The sequence below is a fragment of the Anopheles merus genome, chromosome 2R, assembly GCF_017562075.2.
Source record: "Anopheles merus strain MAF chromosome 2R, AmerM5.1, whole genome shotgun sequence".
NCBI classification, from domain to species: domain Eukaryota; kingdom Metazoa; phylum Arthropoda; class Insecta; order Diptera; family Culicidae; genus Anopheles; species Anopheles merus.
Window position 1 is genome coordinate 7,719,834 of NC_054082.1, and position 21,858 is coordinate 7,741,691.

Consider the following 21,858-nt stretch of genomic DNA (forward strand, 5'->3'; position numbering starts at 1 on the left):
TCGGTGAGGTCTACCACTAGCACTGATACCGCCTATTTCGTTTATCACCTCGGTAAGCAAAAGCACCAGCCCCGTGTATAGCACCAACGGCAGCCCGAAACGCCAAAAATGTATCTGGGGCAGTTTGCGCTGTGCGCCGCAGTGTGCGCAATTTAATATTAGGCCGCGATTTACTTTTTCCCCGCCCCCTACCGTGGAATGATGAAGTGCAGGAGAATTTTCTCAATTTGCAATTTGCGAATTGAAGGTATTGTTGCCTCCTGCTTCGTTCTTTGTTTTTTGCTTGTATCGGCATTATCCTCACACTACGGAGCCTTTTTATGTAACGATATGGCACATGATGTTGCTTTACAAACTGTTACCGTTTTCCGTTCGAAGATACGGCAAGCTTTTCCCGTGCCTGTGGATGTATTTTATTTACACCCGTATTCCGCGCGATTCCGTCACCTGCCACGGCAGCATGGATGCGGTTGTTGCTCGCCAATTTCCTTGGCAAAATTGATTCAAACACAATCATCACGCTTGTTTCGGACTTTCATACGGTACGAGCGGTACCGTTTCGGCTGGCGGAATTCTTTCGCCCGGTTTATTTGTGACTGTGTTTGTGAGCGTGTTGCTGTGATGCTATTTTCTTGCCATTGCAGGCCTACCGTATTTTTTATGCCGCGGGTTTTTTGCATGCGAAAGGGCACAACAAAAAAGCGAACGTAAAGTCAGCAAGGCCCCCCTCAATGGCGAAGTTCAAACAAAACGCTGCTTACGGCACACGGAACCACGTTTGCTGATGTGGTCCTGAACTGCACCCACTCCCCCACAAGCACACCTTGGCTGGTAAAGCAGCTCAAGGTGGAATTCGTTTGCAGGTTGTAGGGCGTACGAGGCCCGTGTGTCGTGATTCACAAAATTCCAGAATATATATCGAATTGACAGTCAGCCGATTGCCAGTTATTGGCTCGGCAAAGGGCCACAGTCAAGGTAAAGGCTCGAAATTCCCGTGCGAGCTGTGTGTGTTTGTGTGCGTGTGTGTGCGTGGGTATGTTTGTCGGGAAAGCAAAATCAACCATGCCCTTGCCAAACAGACAATCAAACAGGGGCACCGAAAAATGGTTTTGCTTTGAAGCACCGTGCCACCGGATACGGAGAAAGATGTAGCCCGAATGGCCCGTTACCGGTGAGGGTGTGCGTTGTTTCTTGCTTCTTCTGATCCTTTTTTTTGCTGTTGTTTTGTTTGGCTCGTTATAAAAGGACTTGCAGTGTTCACACTGTAACGGGCGATATATTTCACGTTATGTATTGGGTGGGAAATATGTTCCAAAGCATAACGAAACGGTGCCCCTTGCGGAGCCGGTGACGATCTGCTGGGAAGGTATTGCGATAGTTTTTAGAGCCAGTGACGATCTGCTGGGAAGGTATTGCGATAGTTTGTAGTTTTCGAACGAAACTAAATGCGCGCCCGCGCTTGCAAGGTGACAAGGAAATATTGCTCAAAGTTAGCAAGGTTTGGCAAAGTTTTGTCGCCGTCGTTGGTGTGTAATAAATGTGTGCGTTGTTGCAATATATTTTTAAATTTTGCAATGCAATATTTCACCAATTGAAGCTGGTCGTTTCTCTTTTTTTTACAATTACTCTTATTACAAATTACCTTGGATAAGTTATTATTTGATAAATTTCCATGCTAATAAGCACACACCGTATGGTTATGGACAAATGGGCACAATGTAACTATAAATATCTCGTTCATAATTATTCAACCTGCTGTAAGCATGTATAATTCATCCCAAGAGTATAATCAACGCACCGCGCACTGCCGCAACCAACAGGCAAGCGGTGCGTCGAGGTCGGTACGCAGACAATCGTCCCCGGTGGGCAGGGATGGTGCTGCTAATCGGAATGGAGAAGGCACACTGATAGCCTGCCGTACCAAGTCTCAATAGTTGGTTGACTTCGACCCACTTTGCATGTTCCTAAATCGCATTGATATTTTCCGCCTCGAGCGCAAATTGCTTTCCACAAGCGCACATCGGGGAAAACTTTTACATACATACACACACACACACACATACAAGTATGTGTGGTCGAGTAAGAAAGCTTGCGTTGTAAATCTTATACACCCATCGGCAGGGATAGCGTTCGTTCCCATGTTTAATCAAAGCAAAGATTTATACGAAACGATACCAACTTTCCGGTGGATGGAGACGCCCGGTAGTGCATGCAGAAAGCGTGGCGGATTAGTTTTGTTCCAAGTTATGAATCGATTGGGAGATTTTCTTTATTCCAAACAATATGCAACCAGATTTATTGAATATATTTTCGTTTGACACGAGGTTTGATGCACAATGTGCTAGGATTTATTTACTTTGATTTCTGTTGTGGTACAGCAATCATACTGTAATGGTTTGTAAAAACATAGCGAAAGCTTCGTAAAAAGATGGCATTTTATGTCATGAACAGCATTGTAAATATGCTTACTCTCGCGAGATCAAACACTGGCAACAAGCAGAATCAAACAGTACATGAAGGAGGGTACATGGGCAAGCTTCGGTGGTTGAAAAATATCTAAACAAAAACACATCTTCCTCCTTCCCTTTCGTTGCCGTTTCCACGAAATGGACCAAACTTTCCAATGAAAATGACAAAACTTTTGGCCGAGCGTGTTCCCTCGGCTGGTGTGTTATTCGCAACATCAATTTAAGCTCCCTTATACCCCGGGACTGACTTTGATGATTTTCGAGAGCGAGCGTTCCCTACCGACGATGAGAGAAACACACAAAACCACACACCCACACACACATATTGTTAAATCAACATACATACGCAGCTGGATAAAGCGAAAAAAGCGGGAGGATAAACGAAATCAGCAGCGCAAAACAGTGCGGACAAGAAAGCAGATGTACCAGATAACGTGGATTCGTGAAATAAGAAATAGATTTTTGGAACAGGGCAGAAAGAAAAAATCCCATACAGCACACTGAAAAAAAGTACCAAAACACTGAAGACTGCGAAAATTGTTGCAAGGGGAGGAGAGAATGGAAAAATGAAGGAGAGGGAAGGGAAGGAAGGAGAGAAATATTCATCATCTTGTTTTCCATCGCCAAGCTCGCCGGGCGTATAGCTTCGAGTGAAATAAATTATTCATTTTGCTCTCCTGCCGCCTTTTGGCCGGTTGGTGAATTGGTGAATGGAAAATAGCACCATATGTACAATACAGGACGGGGGGAGGCCGAGGGAGTGGAGAAAAAAGCGGCAAAATAGGATTTGTCATGTCGGAGTTGGTCAATGTTGTTTGCATCGGACGGAGATACAAATCTTGCTGATGGACAATTCTGGCCGAAACCATATTCGGTGTGTGTCTGTTTTTCCGTGATTTATGGTGCTGCGCGGTTGCTGCGGTGGAGAAGATTGACTACCGTCTCCCAATGCCATAAAAGCTATGATGTGATGAAGGTGAATAATTAATAGAATGTGCAGCAATGAGGCTTGCGTTTCGATACAGTATGTGTGTAGCTTTCTTCGCCTCGGATGAGCAGATAACATTGTGAAAGGGAAATCAGGTTAACGAGGTCTCGCAAGAAATACGCGCAGCGTAATAAGACTATTATTGTGATAGGTGGTATTATTTTCCACAGGATTAGATGTTATCAAAATGAAAATAAAACCAGTTCATATAAATGGCACGTTGCTTGAGATATGTGCGCCTCGAAGACATCGTAGTCACAGTCAGCGTGCCTGTACGTCATTTGCACAGGTGACAGGCTTTATTCCAGTGCCGGTTTGAAGGGTGTTTACGCTATTTTTCCACCGAACGAAAGTAACACTACACGTCTCGAAATAGGTTTCCGACATGGTTTCGCAGAACAAGCACGACACTATCGAAAAACGATACCCGCACCAGAAAGATCAAAGGCTAATCTGACGGCAGTGACACGTGTTTGAATTCTCGAAAAGGTTATTGCAGAAGAATGGAGCACTGGAGCGCGCATGGTGCTTGAAAATAGAGCGCACCGTTTGGTTCGTATTTTATCGGGGCCACCGAATGTCACCGCAGCTGTGCGAGGACGGTGGCGAGCGAGCAAAGCTCTCGTTCTGCACCCAGAAGCCATGATAATCTGCTGTTGGTGCATGGTTCAAATTTAAAGCATTACCTCTGTGGGAAGCCGCTACGTTTTACATTCCGCAGCTTGATTGTTGGTAGCTGGTGCGATGCTCCCGACGGAAACGACAAAGAAGAAGCTGCTGCTCACTGAGTTATTCCACGAGTTGTGTAAATAAATACTCTTGAGGAAAAAGCAGAAAATAGAAAAAAAAAACGAACGCAGACGCAAGTTTAATGGAGAATTTTCCTGCACAAAATAATGCAAGCGCTCTAGCAGATGCTTCATTCTTGTAGCTCACTTAGTAGAAACTCTCGCTTGTGGGTGCTTTTTTGTAGCTTCATCTTCTGCTGGCGCTGCCGTTGCTGCGGAATGTAGTGAACGGCAAAGGTAGTAGCATCGGAATGGATCGGTACTTTCTTACGCTTAAAAACTTGCCAGCAGTTTTTTCCCTTTCTTCTCACGCTCGAAAGCTTAGCGCACCTTTCACTAGCTTCATTTTCTCGCTCGAAAACCCGATCCTCTTTCAGCGTATTTGACACAAGAATGGGAGCACACATACAAAAAAAAACTAAAAACATAATGGGAATTTATTAAAGATTTACAGCATGTCTACAATTCACCGTTCACTCATGAACATGCCGTGCTTGGTCGGACAAGGGGAGGGCATGTGGAAAACATTTTACGCAAGGATGTCGAAACATTTAGCTTTCATCTTCGGAGCGAGAAAATTAGAACGGAGATGATGCAAGCTTTCGCCAGCTCTCGGGCGGTTTTTTTTCCCGGGAGTTTGCTTATTCCACGCGCTTCGTACTTGATTGGCCCTTGTGCGTCTCCGGCTGCGAGTCGAGTGGCCGGAGCAGTTTGGTGCGGATCGCATTTCGCTTAATCTGTTCCGGATAGTAGTGGCTCATCGCGGAACCCGATGCTGGTTTTTTTTTTGTTGTAAAGACTCTGTTCTTGGTGTGCGCTTTCGGTATGCGTTGGGAAAAAAAATAACCGATGGATTAATACATCTGCTGGAATTTAATAACTTAGTTTTTTCTTCCATCGATGCTTTACTGCCCATTCATAAGGGACGCTTCCGTACTGGTGTACTCACTGATGTTCCTCGCGGTGTAATCGAAGGGATCGGTATTAGGTCCAACGCTTGTAGCAGGAAGCGAGCAAATATATGAAGCTAGTTATTAAAAGCTATTGATGTAGTAAAACGGATTAAATGAGAATTACTTCCTGTGCCCTGAGAGGAGTAGAACGGGAATAAAGTATTTGTAATTTAAAAGAATGTTTGTCATTGTCTGTTAAATAACTTGATGGAATGAGTCGGTTCACAAGTTGAAAGCAATGCCTTAAAATCGTAATACTATCACTCCTTTCACAAAGCTACTCTCCTTGCAGAGAGCCACAAGTAGTGAAACCAACCATCGACGGACAATAATAATAAACATCCGATATAATTGTTTGCTAATTGTGATCGATAGCTGTTGGATCAGTTGCATTTGCGTTGCCAACGTAAGATATCGTTTGTATCGATTCATAATTTGCTTTCCAGCTCGGCGAACGTACCGTGCAGCGTACAGTGTCACTTGTAAGCCACTAAAACGTGCACGGACATGGACCATCCAGAGGACTCAACTCGATCGACTTCCGGCAGTTTGCTCTCCCTGAGTCGTTTCAGCCAGTACAGCAGAAATCGAATCCGGCCATCCTTCCCGAAAACCCACTACGACTGAACCGAACGAGAAGCATGAGCTTCCAGCTATCGAATACCGCAGACTGTGGGTTTGGGAAAGTAAGAACCGGCGAGCATAACCATCCGGCTCAAACATAATCCATCCATCGATTAATTAATGTATCTGGTCGATTACTGGCGGTGATACGGAAATATGAGTGGCCTCGTTGGTTGGGTTGCTGGAGTGAAGTTAGTTTTGTGATCTTTGACCATCTTCAAACAAGCAGAGCAGAGAGTGCACGGGCGTTGGCGGTACAATGTTCGCCTGATGCAACTTGCTCAATGCGCCCTATGGTAGGCTTACCGAAATACGCCCCACTTATCCCGCATTACTTCGATCGAAGTCCGAAACGAATATTGGAGAGGAAACAACAAAACGAGGGCTGTAAAATTGCTGTGCACTGTAGTGGCACAGTTCCCGATCGGCAACGGCGCAGCATTAGTGTAGTCTCCAGTGAATTATCACTTCCTGCGGGAAGTCCGCCGGTGTCGGAGGGTTTCTGGTACCAGCGCCTGCGGTCGACCTGCTATTTGGGCACCCTTGAACGGTTTGCATAATGAAGCCTACACCTCCGGGAGGGGGGCTATGTTTTTGGAGAGCAAACAAGGCTACGTCGGTGCTCGGCGTGCTCGGCCAACCGGGGGCACCGGGGCTGTTGAATACACCTACCCTGAATATAGGTTAATTGCCGGTACACAGGTTTAGCTTTTGTCGCTCCGCATCTTGATGGGCACAGGCGCTCGTGCGCCTGCTGGGTGGCCGGCTCTAATCGGATGCATCGAACGGAACACTCGCCGGACGGATAGCCTTGACTCCCTTTTCTTAATCAGTGCCTTGATGATGGTTTCGGAATCAATATTTATGTAGCACACGTGCACCACCTGACAGCCGACAACCAGTACGTCCACTCGTGGACTAACTGCGGGCTAGAGCGCGTTACATCACGGCCTCAAGGCAGAATGTAGAACATCCCTTCCCCCTTTTCTGCTCGCCAAAAGTGTAACATATTTCAACCACGGTCGAAACAACGAGACCTCTAATGGGGCGAAGGAAAGGAGTAATTTGGGGGGGGGGGGGGGGGGGGAGTGTCTGCTGTCATCAGCACAAATCCAAATGGCGCTGACGTTCGCGCTACAGACCCAGTCCACGGTGAAGCAAAGTACGGCAAGTTGTAAACCCGGTGGCAGTGCATACTAGCGGTCCTTGAGCTGGACAGGCGTGGTTTGAATGGTGGGTGAGGGGGGGGGGGGGTGAAAGAGCGCCAAATAATATCTGATCGCCATCGATAATGATGATAAATTAAACTCGTAGTTAATCGACTGCGAGAACTTGCGAAGCGTTTCTTACGCTACTGCCGGGCTAGCGATAGAACGTGCTCTCTTAAGTCTCGCCTTGGCTGGTGTGGCTGCGCGGAAGCGATATGGAAGGCGGAGGTGGTGGTAAGCGCGGTCGTAAAAGCACACGAAACCCGCCGGAATGGGAAAACGGACGGTATTAATTACAATTTGCCGAAGAAATGGTGCTTGCAGTGCTCGCCCGGCGGTGGGTTTAGGATGCTGTTCACACATTTTCGTAGTTGATTGATGTTCTCTGGTGTAGGATTATCTGTGCAGCTAGTGGGGCTTACGCGCGGATACAACTAGAAGGTCAGTAGTGCATTAAAGTGTTGAAAGTTGGTTGCATACTATTGAAGATAAATTGAAATTTTAATGGAAATAGAAAGCTTACTACTGTTTACATGGGGATATCAACAAGACGATTTATTGCAAGTACTTTTACTGTAGCTACGTCATCGTAATTAAAGGCTTTATTTTTTCTCAAATCATATCCCTTATGTAAACTCTTCTTGTAACAAGTTTACCAAGCTTTTACTGGTGCTCATACTGTATATTTTTACAAACTGTTTTGCCTTCAGAGCCGTTGCATTTCTCAATCCAAGGTTTCAAATTGATGTGATACGTTCTAGCGATGTATAATGTGTGGAAAGCTTAGAATTTGCAGTTCCTTTTTGCGGTGTTTAAAAGGAATTTTATCTATTGCGATGAAAGAGTAACAGTGTTTACATGCAAGAATAACATTCTTGTGAAATTGTTGTAAGTTATTCTGAAGCAGGCCAGAAGCTTCTGTAGTTAAGCATTTTAGTTTACAATAAGTGTACAGAACCAGAAACTCCAAACGACTGATAAAGCAGCAATCGTAATAGTGCCTTTGCCAGGGATGTACATCAAACGTCCCACAAAAGAAGTGTCCGATTGTTGCCGTTTACAGTGCAATTAGGTAATTATTTCTTCCCACGCTGCCATCTCCTTTCCCACCCAATTCCCATTCCGCATGAGCATCCTAAATGGATAGGGACGGCACCGGTGTGCGTCGAACCGGTGTACTGCAGTGCGTGTCCCGTTCCCAGCGTGCGTTAGGCAGCAACCGTGAGGCAGAAAATGAAAAGTGCCTGCCCGCCTGCGGTAGCAGGGGCGATAAATGGAGCCGCGAAGTGAACCCCGAACCCGCCGGGCCGGTTCGCCAGTGAAGGGGAAGAAAAAGTCCACCGCCAAGCACACGGTCAAGTTTAAGGAGCAGGCGCGGGACGACGTGCTGGTGGTGACGGTCGAGCCGCCGTCGCCGTCGCCCGGCTCGCCCGAACCGTCGCCCAAGGCGGCCGTAACGTTTGCGCTTCCGCCGATCACGAGCGTCTCGTACCAGCGGCCCAAATCCGGCGGCGAAAAGCCCCCGACCACCGATACACGTGCGCTTCCGAAGGAGAAGGATCCAACGAAACGGACGGCAAAACCGGCCGACAGCCAGCGGCTGGCCGAGGGATGTACCTCGCTAATGTACGCCTGCCAGCAGGGTCTTACCGGTGATATATTGAAGGAGCTGCGACAAAAGGTGAGAGATATTCTGTTTTGCTCCCCCCCTCCCACACCCCACTCTGCTCCCCTTTCGTTTCGTTCGTTAGCGCTGTTGCTTTTCGCTTTGTCCCGCTGTGGGCATTGTGCAGACGTTTAAACTTTTCCACCATCCTTTCCCGGGAAATCCTGCAATGATTATCCGATTCGAACGGTTACGGGACAGCTACGCGTTAGCTTTAATAAGTAAAATGGCGATTGAATCACTCGGACACGGCGGGCATGCAGCTAAACCCGGTATCATCAATCTGGATTTCCTAATCAGCGTTCTTGCCCGTGATCCACTTGCGAATTCAGCTTTTGTTGTGGAAATAGTTAGTCCGAATGCCAATAGGAGGAATGAAGAACTCCACAGAACAGAAGGAAAAACGAGCACAGGGAAGCTTCAAAGTCTATTTTGCAATTATTGGAATCCATTTCGTTTCTTCGTTCTCCGTGTTTTAAGCAATTCTGTTAAAGTGGACACGGCAACAAGAAAATATAGGTTCGTTCCACAATTGAGTTACGACAACAGCAACTTTGTCAGTTTATTGGAGCTCGCTGGAGCATCAGGACAATGATACTGCATTATCGAAATGGATAAATTCATTGAATGTGAGGTGCGTGTCATCCTTTAGCAAGCAATTCTATTCTTATAATGTTTTCTTGGAAGCTTCTCTAACCTCTACTGTAGTTGTCACGTGAATAAGCGCTTATTATATCGCTATAAAACGATTTTAAAGTCAATCACTCTCAGCGACAGTTGTGAGAACACGTTGGAACACGTTCCAAAGGGATTAAGAAAAAAACCACACAGTGTCATTTTGCAAGATGACATTGTACAATTGTAGGGAAAAAAAACATATGAACTTACTGTCACCGTCGTATTGTTAGCGGTAAAATAAAAATAAAATCAGAAATTATTAGATTGCTGTTTTTGCTGACTTCACGTCTCATTTCAAGAGCGGATGTGACGTACTCTGTGATTCAATTTTATTTGACGTTTTCACCCACAAAGCAACACATATGTAGTGCCAGCTGTCACTATGAGGTTTTATCAGTTTCATTTGAGAAGCTGTTTTTAGGCAGAAAAGGTAGTAAACGGATACAATTTTCATAAAGTTTTGATGCAATACAGAGAGTAAATATAAAAACATTGCTGCTAGGTAGTAGATGGTAGAAACGTGTGAAATAGAACAGATATGGAAATCGTTACCGAGCTTGGGTTGGCTCAGTAGTACAGTCATCAACTCACAAAAACTAGCAACAATCCCGTCGTAAGTTCAAATCTAGAATGGACCGCTCCTCCATAGCAAGAAATGTCAATTCGGCTGCGTGGTACTGAAGTCTCTAAAAACTGCATAGGCCGATATGTCCTCATAGGACGTTACACCAAGTAGCAGAAGAAGAAGAACCAAGCATTTAATTTCCTCCATTGAGTTGATCTTGTTGGTCGATTAATTGAGGTCTTTATGTGGAACCAACACATTTTCAACAACAATATCTTATGTTATATGTCACCGTATTTACAAACTTATAAAACATTTGATGCAAACTGAAAGAACTTTGTGATTCAGATCCATCGATTGCTGCGATGAAAAATACGATAAGTGGAAGAGATAAAGGGTTTATAAGCTACGTTTATTCCTAATGCCAAACTAAGTGGGATGGAATGGTGCCTTTCCGCCAGCAGCACAGACTCGCTTTTGAAAGAGAAGTCGAAACAGCCTTACATTACCATTCCTTTGGTGCGTATGTCAACAAATAGAAAGATTACATCAAACATCGTTTATCGTTTCGCTTCCGGTGCTTGTATCTATTTCTCGGCTGAAAGAGGAAAATAGAGAGAAGCAGAGAGAGAGAGAGAGAGGGAGATAAAGGCTTCTTATCGTTCCACCGTTGTGCACAAGTCGATGACTTCTGGTATGCGAAGCGTAATCGTGTTCGATCGATGCCCACACTACGCATTGCCTTACCTACCTCTTTCATGCCGTTACGTTGAAGCAATCGCTATCGTTGCATCTTTGCATCTTTGGTAACTGCCGCTCCGGCGTTTGTGTGTGTGTGTGTGTGTTGTGAGGATCAAAGTGGCATCTCTAGCTCCCGGGTATCGATGAAAATGGAACGCTACAAAACGATACATTCTTCGCATGAACGCCCCAGCCTGCAAGGCACGTAACATCGGTAGCGCACCACTAGCAGGAGAGCATTTTATCGATAATCTTCCGCTTTTATGCTTCACGAGCATTGCGCGTTTGCATCTTGCATGAGGATTGTCAGAAAGGGGGGAGGGAAAAAACCTCTCCTCATGTGTGCGCAAAGCCACCTCGTATAGGTGGATTGCGGTGCATGGGTCATATTTTGACGGTGCTGGCTACCACGGATACCTTCCCTTTCCACCCTTTCTCAAAAGGATGCTTAGCAAAACGGGCAAGCAAATCGGTGCAGTTGTTAGAGTTACTTTGGCAAAGTTGTATGGCAGGGAAATGTTTTGAGTGATGCAATTGAATCAATCTTCCAGGAAGGTAAGGCATGAAACGATGATCACTACAAGAGGGAGTTGAACTGCAAAGCGATTTGAGTGTCAGAAGTGATTTATGCATTGTCGAGCAAATGTTTTGAACACATTAGAAGATGTTATTTGAAAATTAATTTTGTTATTCAAAAACTTAAACAGAACAAACTTTTCCATCGAAATTAAGAGAAACGAGAAAATTAAGAATAAATTGAAACGAGAGAGATTCTATTGTTCGTAGCACATGACTTCATAATGTCTCGTAGTCATCACACTCAATCAAACCGTAGCCGAACCGATCGCAACGTCGTAGACAATAGTAATGTATCGTAAATTACACAAGTTAGCACTCACCGTTTACTCCTTTTACACACACAATCTCCAATCTCCTAAGGGCAGTCGTACAAGGTCCCTTGTTGCTCCAGTATCGGTGACAGCAAGGGTTGCCTACTGTCGATGAAGCGCCACGCAAACGGGGACAAAACAAACAGAGTCCCTAGCTTGCTTCGCTCGGAACCCACATGAAATGGACGACGACCGGTGTGGACGGCATCAAACCAAGAGCTAATAGACGGTGGCTGCTTTGTTACAGCAAATGTAGGTGTGTCTTTCTGTTCCATTGTTTGTCCAGGAAAGGCACTCCAATCCGTCCTGGGACCGGCAGTGCTGGGTTTCACAGTAGTACCTCGGGCGCACCAGCATAGTCAAAGTTGGTTGCGAAGGCCGTCCGGAAACCCATTACATCAATTGGTTTAGGAGTTTGACAAAACAAGCCTTGTTTTGGGGGTCATTTTCCGTTTTATAAGTGTTGGGCGTATTGGTATCCGCGAGAGATAGAGAGAAGGGCAAAGAGAAATGCAAAGAGAAAAAGAGCGCGATAGAGAGCAAGAAGAGTAATGGGGAGTTTTCAGAAAAAAGGATACGTGATGTTCCTTGCATCACTCAGAAGCAAATACACCGTTCTGTCGTTCAGATTTGTCCACGGGGAGTTATTTAGGGGGACACTGGGTACCGAAAAACCCCAGTCGAGCAATATGCTGGTTCACTACGTGCACACGGGTCTTGAGGTGGCCATCGCATATGTCTTCAACCGCCATTTCATTCGAAGCACTAACGGCATTCATCGGCCGAACCATTGTTTGGTCAAGTTGGTCATTGGCGCTGCTTACTGCACGGATGTTACGAATGAATCCGGGAGTGGCTGTTGTGCTACAAAGTTGGTTGCCCAAAAATCCGGGCACACTCATGATATAGACAGGAGTTTGGATATAAAAATCCACATCCAAACACGTCGCCGTATGATCGAATCTAGAGCGTTTGTTTGACTTCCGTGCACACGCAGGCCTGTAAGGTATAAACGTTCGTCCATCCAGAAGTGAGCGTAGTAGCATCCTGCGCCAGGGGCGGAAGCGAACCGTTGTACTATGTTAGTTTCCGGCGACATTGATGGGATTTTATCTATTTCGAAGCTTCCGGTAGGAGCTACAGAGTACTTCAAACCTCTCCAGGAGTGGTGGAACAGACTAGAAAGTGAAGAATTTTTCAATTTTCTTTCCCACTCAACCGTTAAAGAAAAACGGAACGTCGCAAGTAAAAATCTCCTTTACTTGGATGTTGGTTTGTCCTAGCACTTCGTGTTCTTTTTTGCTTGTTATCGTTGCTACCCACCCACTCTGAGCCATAATCCAATCGCTTTATTCCGTGGAATTTGATTTAGAACATAGCCTTACGAGAGAATCTCTAGGCAGGGTTGTTATGTTTTTTGGTCATGCGTCGATTCGTGGTAAGATTAGACCATATCTGCTGCTGTTGCCCGTCCTAATTGATGATACCGGATTAAGGATGTCCGGTTCGATTAAAAGAAATTACGCTCCAGTCAATAATATCCTTTACATTTTGATGGATGTATGCGAACGGATCGCATCATTCTTTCAGGATTTTGCACGCCGGTCCTAAAGCGAGACGTTCTCCATGGACGCACGCAGTGGATTTGTCAACGTGTATTGGTGTACAGGAGCAAACCAGAGCCCGGGAAAACCGAGGAAAAAGCGAAAAAGCTCATTTATCCCGCGAGACATTATTTGCAAAGCATTTGGCATAGGCTTTCGCTCACTTTTCGGCAAGCGCTGGAAGTCAGCAAGGGGGTTAAGATTTATTTATGGCCACCGGCTAGTGTCGTGCGTGGTCGCTTTTCTTTCTGCCGTCACCGGTTTGCTTATTGTCTGGTGCGTGTAACCTTTGTTCGATAACTTGGCTCGGTTCGGCATGGCAGAATTGCTGCCCGGACCCAGGCTAGGGAGGCCTCGAAGGCTCGAAGAAGGCGTATTGAATTATAGGCTGTCCGGTATAATCGGTCTCTTGTTGATGGTAAACAAGGATGAATGACCCAGTTGACAAGGCAATCCTCCGCTGAATTGTGTCTGGGCAGCAGCAGACTGTGTAGCTTTCGCTTCAGACTGGGCGGATGAGATTGGCGCTAAGGGGCCGCTCCAATTAGGCGAAACCTTCTCGAGGCAAGCTGTCTCATTTAGTAGCGCTTTTGGTTTGGTAGAGTGGCGGAAAGCGATGTAAATAGTCTTGGATCGTTGTCGGAGCTGATTATCAATCAACAGTTGAGCATATTTAAATCAACTTATGTGTTATACGTGAGTGAAAAATGGCTTATTTTGATAAAGAAAATTTTTAATCACTCCGTGAATGCGTAAATGTTATAACTAACGGCGTTAAAAGGGTTCTTTATAACATAAACTAATTTGGTTATAAGCTACTATGTGGCATCGTTTTTTTATTGGCTTGAGCAGTACTTTTATGGCATCAAATCCATGAGCTGAATCGAAGCTCAGCAATATATGAATCCCCCGTTAGATGCTTAACTATTCAACCAAGCGGCTGTACTCTCGCACCATTTCACTTGATTCCGGGAAATTATTGATCATATATTTTTCATAAACACGAAGCAAACCAAACCGCACCGAGCAGATGTATCGCATCACCTGCACCGAACAGATCTCGCACTCTTTAGCGATGCATTTCGATGAACCGATTTTCTACCATTCACTACCTTTCACCACAACTGGCGTAGGAATGCAATTTCAAAGCGTTTCCATGATGAATATGCAAGCGCATGCCGTCAAAAACACCAATCAGCCCCGTTTTTCGGCGGTGGCGATGGCGGTGAGTTAAATTCGATTGGCATTGGCATTCGAATGGCTAAAGAGCTGGACCGCCGATACCACCGAGTAGCTGTGTACCTTCAAATCCATCCATTCTGGCTGAATGAACCCCGGTGCTAGTGCTAGTGGCATGCAATCGGGTCGAGAGCGCAAAAGGAGATATACCGGGCAGGTACGGCTGGACTAGCAGCATTCCAGGCACCCGAGGGACGAAATGAAATGGAATGAAAAGCGGAATGGAAAATGCAACCAAAGCGCATCATCGACGGGAGCAAGTGGGAAATAATGCCCGTCAACTGCACGGCACTTGGTGTAGTCCCGTTTTTTTTTCTCCCCGAGCCGTACGGGGTTTGTCGTCAAACCGGGGTCGTTAATAATTCACGGCACACTACCGCACGATCCGCTTCGAGGTATCTGGTGTGTTTTTTTTGTTTCTCTTTTTACCGTGCCATTCGCGAGGAATGCCAGCTGCTTCGTTCGTTTGTTGATTCATAGGGACATTTCAATTCGTCGCCGGTGCCATTGACAGCCATAACCGCCCAGACTGATAGACGGCGAGGACAGCCGGGTGCCGTTATGGGGTCGAGGCCGTTGAATGGCATCGTGCAGCGGGTTTACGGCAGAGAAGCGCGGTGAACCTTACCGGTACCAACCTTGCCGGGATGCGGTAAGGATGAACTTGTCCTACTGCTTCAATGAGTTCCCGTTGTCAAATGTCAAGACGCTGGATAGGATAGGATAAGTTGATGAGATAAGAATAAACATACACTGTTCATTAAGGTTCTAAAAAACTAGATTTGTTTTTTAATTCGACCAAATAACTGATATTTTGAAGAACAAACCAGCCAACAACATCCTTCGCCGACGGTAGCTTACGCGAATCTGACTGGTGTTTTGTTGTTTTGCTGACGCTTGGTGTCGGGTTTTGTGTCGAAACAAACTTGCCGACGGTGCTGCTACTGCTCGACTCGTTCACCCTTGGCAACCGTTGCCTGGCAGCACAACAGGGGCCGCCGTACACGAATACAGTCCCCACACGATGTGTTATTTTGTCCCGAGTCTTAGCTTAACATAACGTTCACTTTAAAGGCACCGGTTGTCGGTGGCTGTTTTCGTTGCGATTGGATTATTTGGGCGACTCGTCGAGTCGAGCGTCACCAATGTCACTGCGCTCCCAGGAAGTAAACACAGCGGCCGCACAGTGCCGCATTCGGATGGCACGTCTTCCGGCATCGTAATCGGTGGTCATACAGCTGCTAGTGAGTCGTCCAAACAGTAAGGTGTTTTGTCGGAACAAGTTGAAAAGTCTGCTATATTCCGAAGGTTTCCGCAAAAAAAAAAGATGTCCGAACTGCTCTGTAAACTGCTGAACTCCTGCTAGTTCCGCTGAATGTGTATAAAAGTAAAGATATATTTATTTCCATTCGAAAAGTAAAGTTCAATCAAACTTGTAGCATGGTTTTACTAATTAGTGCATTTTGGTTTTGGTTCCAATTTCAGCCCAGCGCCGTACATCGACGGGATCGGAGCAACAAAAGTGCCTTACACTACTGCAGCAGTGCGCAGGATATTGCTGCGGCCGCGAGCGTCGCCATGGTAGCGCCCGAGCTGATCGAGTCCGCGGACGAGGATGGATTTACGCCGCTGCATCTGGCGGTAATACAGGGAAACCTGCAGCTGGTCAATCTGCTGCTAGCGAACGGGGCGGATGTGAACGCACTCGACAACGAGGGACACTCGGTGGTGCACTGGGCAACCGGTAAGTGGGCTCAGTTTTGTGGATTGGTGTAGTGAAAATTAATACCTCATTTGGAACCTGCCAACGGGAGTCATCCCAGTGTGTATGTGTGGATCTCAATTTCAAGTAAATTTTACTCACTACAAAGTTCATCTTATTGTTATCGAATTACTCATTTCCTTGGAAACCTGGTTCCTGGCGCTGTCTGTGTGTTGTAGATTATTTGGCAAACAGTTGTTCATCAAATGGTAGGGTCGGGCTATAGTCGTGCCCGCCAAAAGCAGAAGTAATTTATACTTTTCAGCAATAGTGGTGCGCTCACTGCCGAGCATTGCCGAGTAACGGCAAACCGTATTAAATCGATATTCGCGCGCGCGGTGCGTTGTTGTTTTGTGCGAAAGCGCAACCATTCCGTCGGGAGGGAAGGCATCATTTACACCCGCCAGCGGAGGGCTACCGCGCATTAAACCCTGTCTGTTTCGTTTCGCTTTCACAGTGTGCGGCGAGGTGGAGGCACTGCGCGCCGTCCTGGCCGCCGGAGCGGATGTGTCCACGCCGGACATTAACGGGGGCAGCCCGCTGCACTATGCCGCCCAGATGTGCGGTGCCAACTACGAGGGCAAGACGGCACGCGCCTCGGCCAAGCTGGCGCTCGAGATACTGAACACGCTCCTGAACCATCCTGATACTTCGGTGGAAGTAGAGGATAAGGATGGCCGACAACCGCTGCTGTGGGCTGCATCCGCCGGCTCGGCCAAGGCTGTGCTGGCTTTGATAAAAGCTGGAGCTCACGTCGAAAGTGCCGATAAGTATGTGTGCCAGGGTGTGGAGGGCGGTTTTTGTCATCATTTTTTTTTTCGTTTGAGGCTCAGTTACCTCCGGGTATGTCTATTTTTTTCGCTACTTTCATTCGTCTTCGTCTTGCAGGGACGGACTGACCGCACTGCACTGTGCTGCGTCGCGGGGCCACACCGAGTGCATCGATACGCTGATCAACCTGTGCGGCGCGCACACCGACCAGATCGACTCGAACGGCTGCACGGCGCTGCACTACGCGGTTACGCTCGGGCATGCCGATGCGACGTCGCTGCTGCTGAAGCTGGATGCCGATCCGAACCGGCAGGACCGGAAGGGCCGCACGCCAGCCCACTGCGGGTGTGCGAAGGGCCAGATGGAGACGGTCAAGATACTGCACGCGAAGAAGGGCAACCTGTGGCTGCGGAACGCGAAGGGCGATCTGCCGGTGCACGATGCGGCCTGTTCCGGCCGCCGCCAGCTCGTTCAGTGGCTGATCCAGATGAAGCCGAAGCACATCAACACAACGAGCAACGACGGGCGGACGCTGCTGCACATTGCCGCCGGGCACGACAATGTGGACATGTGCAAGTTGCTGCTGGAGCTGGGCGCCGACGTCAATCTGCTGTACCGGCCGTCGTCGAAGGGGGCGCCACTAACGCCGCTCGATTACGCGCTGGCGAAAGGGTACCGGTCGACCGCCAAGTATCTGCAGATGCAGGGCGGCCTGCCAGCGAACAAGCTGCGGCTGTCCGGGCGCCAGCAAAAGATCCTGCCCGACATCGACCGGGTGGAGCCGCTGAAGCTGACGGAGAAGGAAGAGCTGATCGATCTGAAAACGTCCAAGCGGTACATCGTCTATCTGAACTCCAACTCGGACAGCGAGTCGCAGGAGGATCGGCCGCACCGGAAGAGCCGGCACAAGCGAAAAGGCAGCCACCGGGGTCGCCGTACGAGCAGCTGCAGCGACACGGTGTACCTCTACCGGGACGGCTCGAACGACATCAGCCGGTCGCGCAGCAATGCGGAGCTGCATCGCAGCGATCAGCGCACGGGCAAGCATCGCCGCACCAGCAGCTCGTCGTCCGCCAGCACGAGCGGTTCGTCCTCGGACGGCTGCTGCAGGCACGTGCGCCGAAAGCATAAGTGCTACAAGAAGTGCTCCTCCAAGCGGTCCCACTCGCGCGACCGGCACAAGGACCGCGAGCGGGAGGAGACGCGCGACGCACCACTGCCACCGGACGCGCTCAAGGAGTACGAGTTTAAGTACGCGGAGAAGAAGGAGCCGGGACCGCGCAAGCCGGGCGAGCGGTGCGGCAAGATCATCCTGAAGCAGGTGCACAGCGGCTCCTCCGAGAACGATTCCCCCGCGAACGGAGGGGGTCGGGCGGGACCGGGGCTAAAGTTTTCCTCCGAGCGACGCGAAACGCATCTCGGGCTGCCCGTGCAGCTGCAGTACGGTGGCGCTGGTGGGTTTGATGCTTCCGGGGGTTTGAGCGATTTTTTAGAGGAGCCCACGTCACCCCGCACGCCACCGCGGGCCGAGTTTAACATCCGCAAAGAGTCGGACGCGAAGAGCGAGGGCAAGTCGTCCGACTCGAGCACGACGAAGAAGAAGAAGGTTAAGGGCACGGGCAAGAAGTCGAAGCTGGCCAAGACGGCCAAAAAGTCCGACTCGCCCAGCGAGGAGGAACAGGCGAAGGTGCCGGCACCGGTCACCGAGGTGGTGACGCACGCACAGGTGCACCCCGCGCCCGAATCGATGTCCAAGTCGACGGAGGACGACGGTGCGGCCACGGACGCTACGTACACGATCGAGCAGCGCACCCGGTCGGACGTGGAGGGCCTCAGCGAGACGGAAGAGCGTAGCGCGAAAGGGGGACTACCGCGCGTAACTAGCAAACCGATGGCGGAAACTATCCGCGAAGAGGTGCGCGATGAACACGCGGTAGAGATGGCGCAACAGCAGCAGCAGGCGGTACGCAAAGATCGCTCCAAGCTTAAATCCGCCAAGAGTGACAGCTCCAAGAGCCACTCCAAGTCGGAGTCGTCCGATAAGGAAGCGTCTAAAGTGCAGCAGAAACCGCCGGCACTCCCTTTAGAAGAAGCGCTGGCCGCCCCGCCGGCCCCTCCTCCATCTCCTCCTCCATTAGCGAAAGAGCCGACACCTGAGCCGGCACCCGAACCCAAGCCTGAAGCAATCGCCGTTCCGGAACCGAAGCCGGAACCACAGCCAGCACCACTGCCACAGCAGCTAGAGCCACTGCCTGAGCTGGTGGAGGAGCGGACGGAACCGACGGTCGAGTCGCAAGCGCCCCAAGGCCTGGAAGTGGACCGAGGCGGTGGAGGCGTCCCGGCTGAAGATGAGCCGTTAATAGCGGAGGAATCACTGCCGCCACTAGTAGAGCCGGAAGAACCTCCAGCGCCGACGAAGCTGGAAGAGGAACAGAAAAGCACACCGGAGGAATCGAGCGAAAGTTCACCGTCGAAATCGAGCGAAGAGACAGAACCGACATCGGTCGTGCAGGAAGTCCCCGAGAAGGAGGAGCAAAAGCCTGCCCCACCGCCGGTGGTCGAGGAGCCACCGAAGGTGTCGGAGGTGGTGCCTCCGGTGGTGGAAAAAGCAAAACCGCCAGAGCCCGCGAAAGAGCGACCCAAGCTGCGCCGTTCCATGGAGTCGAAGATGGAGAGCGTCGAGGAGGTGCCGGCTCCTGTACCGGTTGAGCCAGCAGTGCCGCCACCGCTGGACCAGGCAAAGGTCGACCAGACGCGCGGGTTTTTCGTCAGCCTGGACGGCACGGCTGAAGATGACGAGAAGAAGAAGAAGAAAATCAAGAAGAAACCGCGCCTGAAGGAGGACGAGCAGCAGGAGCAGCAAAGCAGCAAGGATCAGGACTCGGGGTTCGAGCCGAGCCCGCAGGCCGTACGCAGCAAGCCGACCGTGTTCGAGCGCCCGACCCACACGGCCACCCTGCCGCGCCGGGCCGCCTTCTCGATGGTGGAGGAGCGGGCGGCCAGTTCGCGGCCGGAGGGCCGCAAGCCGGGCGACAAGAACGCCGTCAACATGACGACCGTCCAGCAGTCGATTCATCGCAACATTCGAAGGTAGGCAGCAACAGTTGGGGTTGGCGCAATGATCCCACTTTTCTTCAACCACGAACACACACACACACGCACACTGAAACACACTCTAGTCTCGTAGTACACATCGACCACCAGACGCTACGTGTAACGTGCCCGTGCCCGTAGTGTCAGCTCCCTCCGTTAGAGGTCGGCCACCTTCACATAGCTCATCTTTCACTGAAAATGTTCCTCCCCACTGAGTCCCAAAGATCCTTTCCGTCCGTCCGTGTGCGAGTGTTGTATGTTGGTGTGAAAGTGTTTGTGAGTGCGAGCACGTGTGGTCCCTGTGGCCAGCATTCATTCCCTTCTAACCCACCACTCCCACCACCGTTCCTGCCAACTAGCTCCTGCTCCTGGCCTCCCGTAACTAGTGTTTTTGCCGCCTAATAAGAGACCTAACTCTGAAGCCGAACCCCTCCCCCGTATTATTGTTTCAGATAAAAGTAAAGAAACACACTCAAGAAGAGCATTGTTCAAGAGGGTGTAATACAGACACATACAGAGCAAAGAACAAAAAAAAACTAATACAAATACAAATAGTGCGCACCAGATTGAAACTACACTAAACCCCGAAGCACACTGAACAGCAAACTCAAGTACTGAAAGGCCATCCCGGCCATGTCTGCAAAAAAAATCCCGTAAACTTACTCAAGCTTTAGTGAGAGTGCACCGATATGAACATTTCTACAACCGAGAAGCCGTGTGTGTGTGTGAAAGAGTAAGTGAGTGTGAACTGACCGGAAGCATTCAGTCCTGAGTTGCAGAATTTGTAACGCATCCGGCAACTTTGAAGAAGCTGAGATGAAACGGATGGGGCCAATCAGAAACAGGCCGGCCCGTCCACTAGGCAGGCTCAGAATCGATAATGTTGTCTTCGACAGTTACAGACAGGTTGTGAGGAAGGTGTTGTTTTTAAAAGCAATTACCTACCACCAAACCCAGCTACTTCTTCAGCGTTTTCCGTAGTATCTCCTGAAGAAAGGGTCAGTTTAATGAGCAAGGTAGAGGTTTTCAGGTAGTCAGTAACGAGAGTTTCTGTAGACATTAGATTCGTAGTGTGAATGATGATCAATATGATGCAAGCTTCAATGTGTACACCGTTTCTTATACCAATATGTACTCTGTGGTGAGGAGTGTGTAGGGATGTAGCTGTAGGATCAGCTTTCAGAAGACACTTAATGTCCTTTTTGAGGTGTAGGATGTTTGGTAGAGTAAGCACGCTACGCTTTGTGTGCGCCCATGTGTGTTTGTGTGTGTTTTATAGAGTGTGTGCGTGTATCCTTAGTGCCCACAGTGTTAGGAGGCTAGAATTGTAATACGGGTAGGACTGTGTAGTAGACAATATTGTGTGAGCAAAACCCACCGACTGTAGAGTGTATCTTTCCACCGAGAGTTTGGTAGTAATAATAGTGAGTAACATAGTTCCTTGTTAGACAACAACCTCCTAGTAAATGGGCGCGCGCGGGATGTTGGGCTTACTGAGAGCGATATTTAAAATTCGTAAGTAGAGGAAGAGAACAAGTAGTGAAAAGCATGGATTTGAGCAAAACGATTATTACACCAAGGTCCAAACTCCATCCTTACGGTTACTTCCATTCCTTACCCAGTTCCAGTTTCCCACACTCAACTCACCTATTCATTGTGTATGTGAAGCTCTGCATTCTCCGATGTCCTAAACCTTTGTTTTTTTGTGTCACCATCAATATGTATGTTTCTTTTCGTCCTGCACCATTTCCGTCAAACCGTTATGCGTTTTATGTTTTGTTTAGTATCACTAATTTGCTCACATCTGTGTCGTTTCACTT

At 48.6% G+C, this 21,858-nt stretch overlaps 1 protein-coding gene across 6 annotated transcripts in view; it reads left to right on the top strand.

Moving 5' to 3' along the window:
* The window catches only part of LOC121589310 (ankyrin repeat domain-containing protein 12), a 38,431-nt gene that overhangs the window by 11,798 nt on the left and 4,775 nt on the right, over positions 1-21,858 (top strand). For 2 of the 6 annotated variants that reach the window (XM_041908106.1, XM_041908109.1), the window contains exons 2-4: positions 15,898-16,156; positions 16,632-16,944; positions 17,063-20,035. In XM_041908106.1, the coding sequence (XP_041764040.1) occupies positions 15,898-16,156; positions 16,632-16,944; positions 17,063-20,035 (3,545 nt within the window). Of the gene's footprint in view, positions 1-7,922; positions 8,711-15,444; positions 15,800-15,897; positions 16,157-16,631; positions 16,945-17,062; positions 20,036-21,858 lie in introns of those variants that run through there. The other 4 variants (XM_041908108.1, XM_041908104.1, XM_041908105.1 and 1 more) reach the window with 4 other exon arrangements.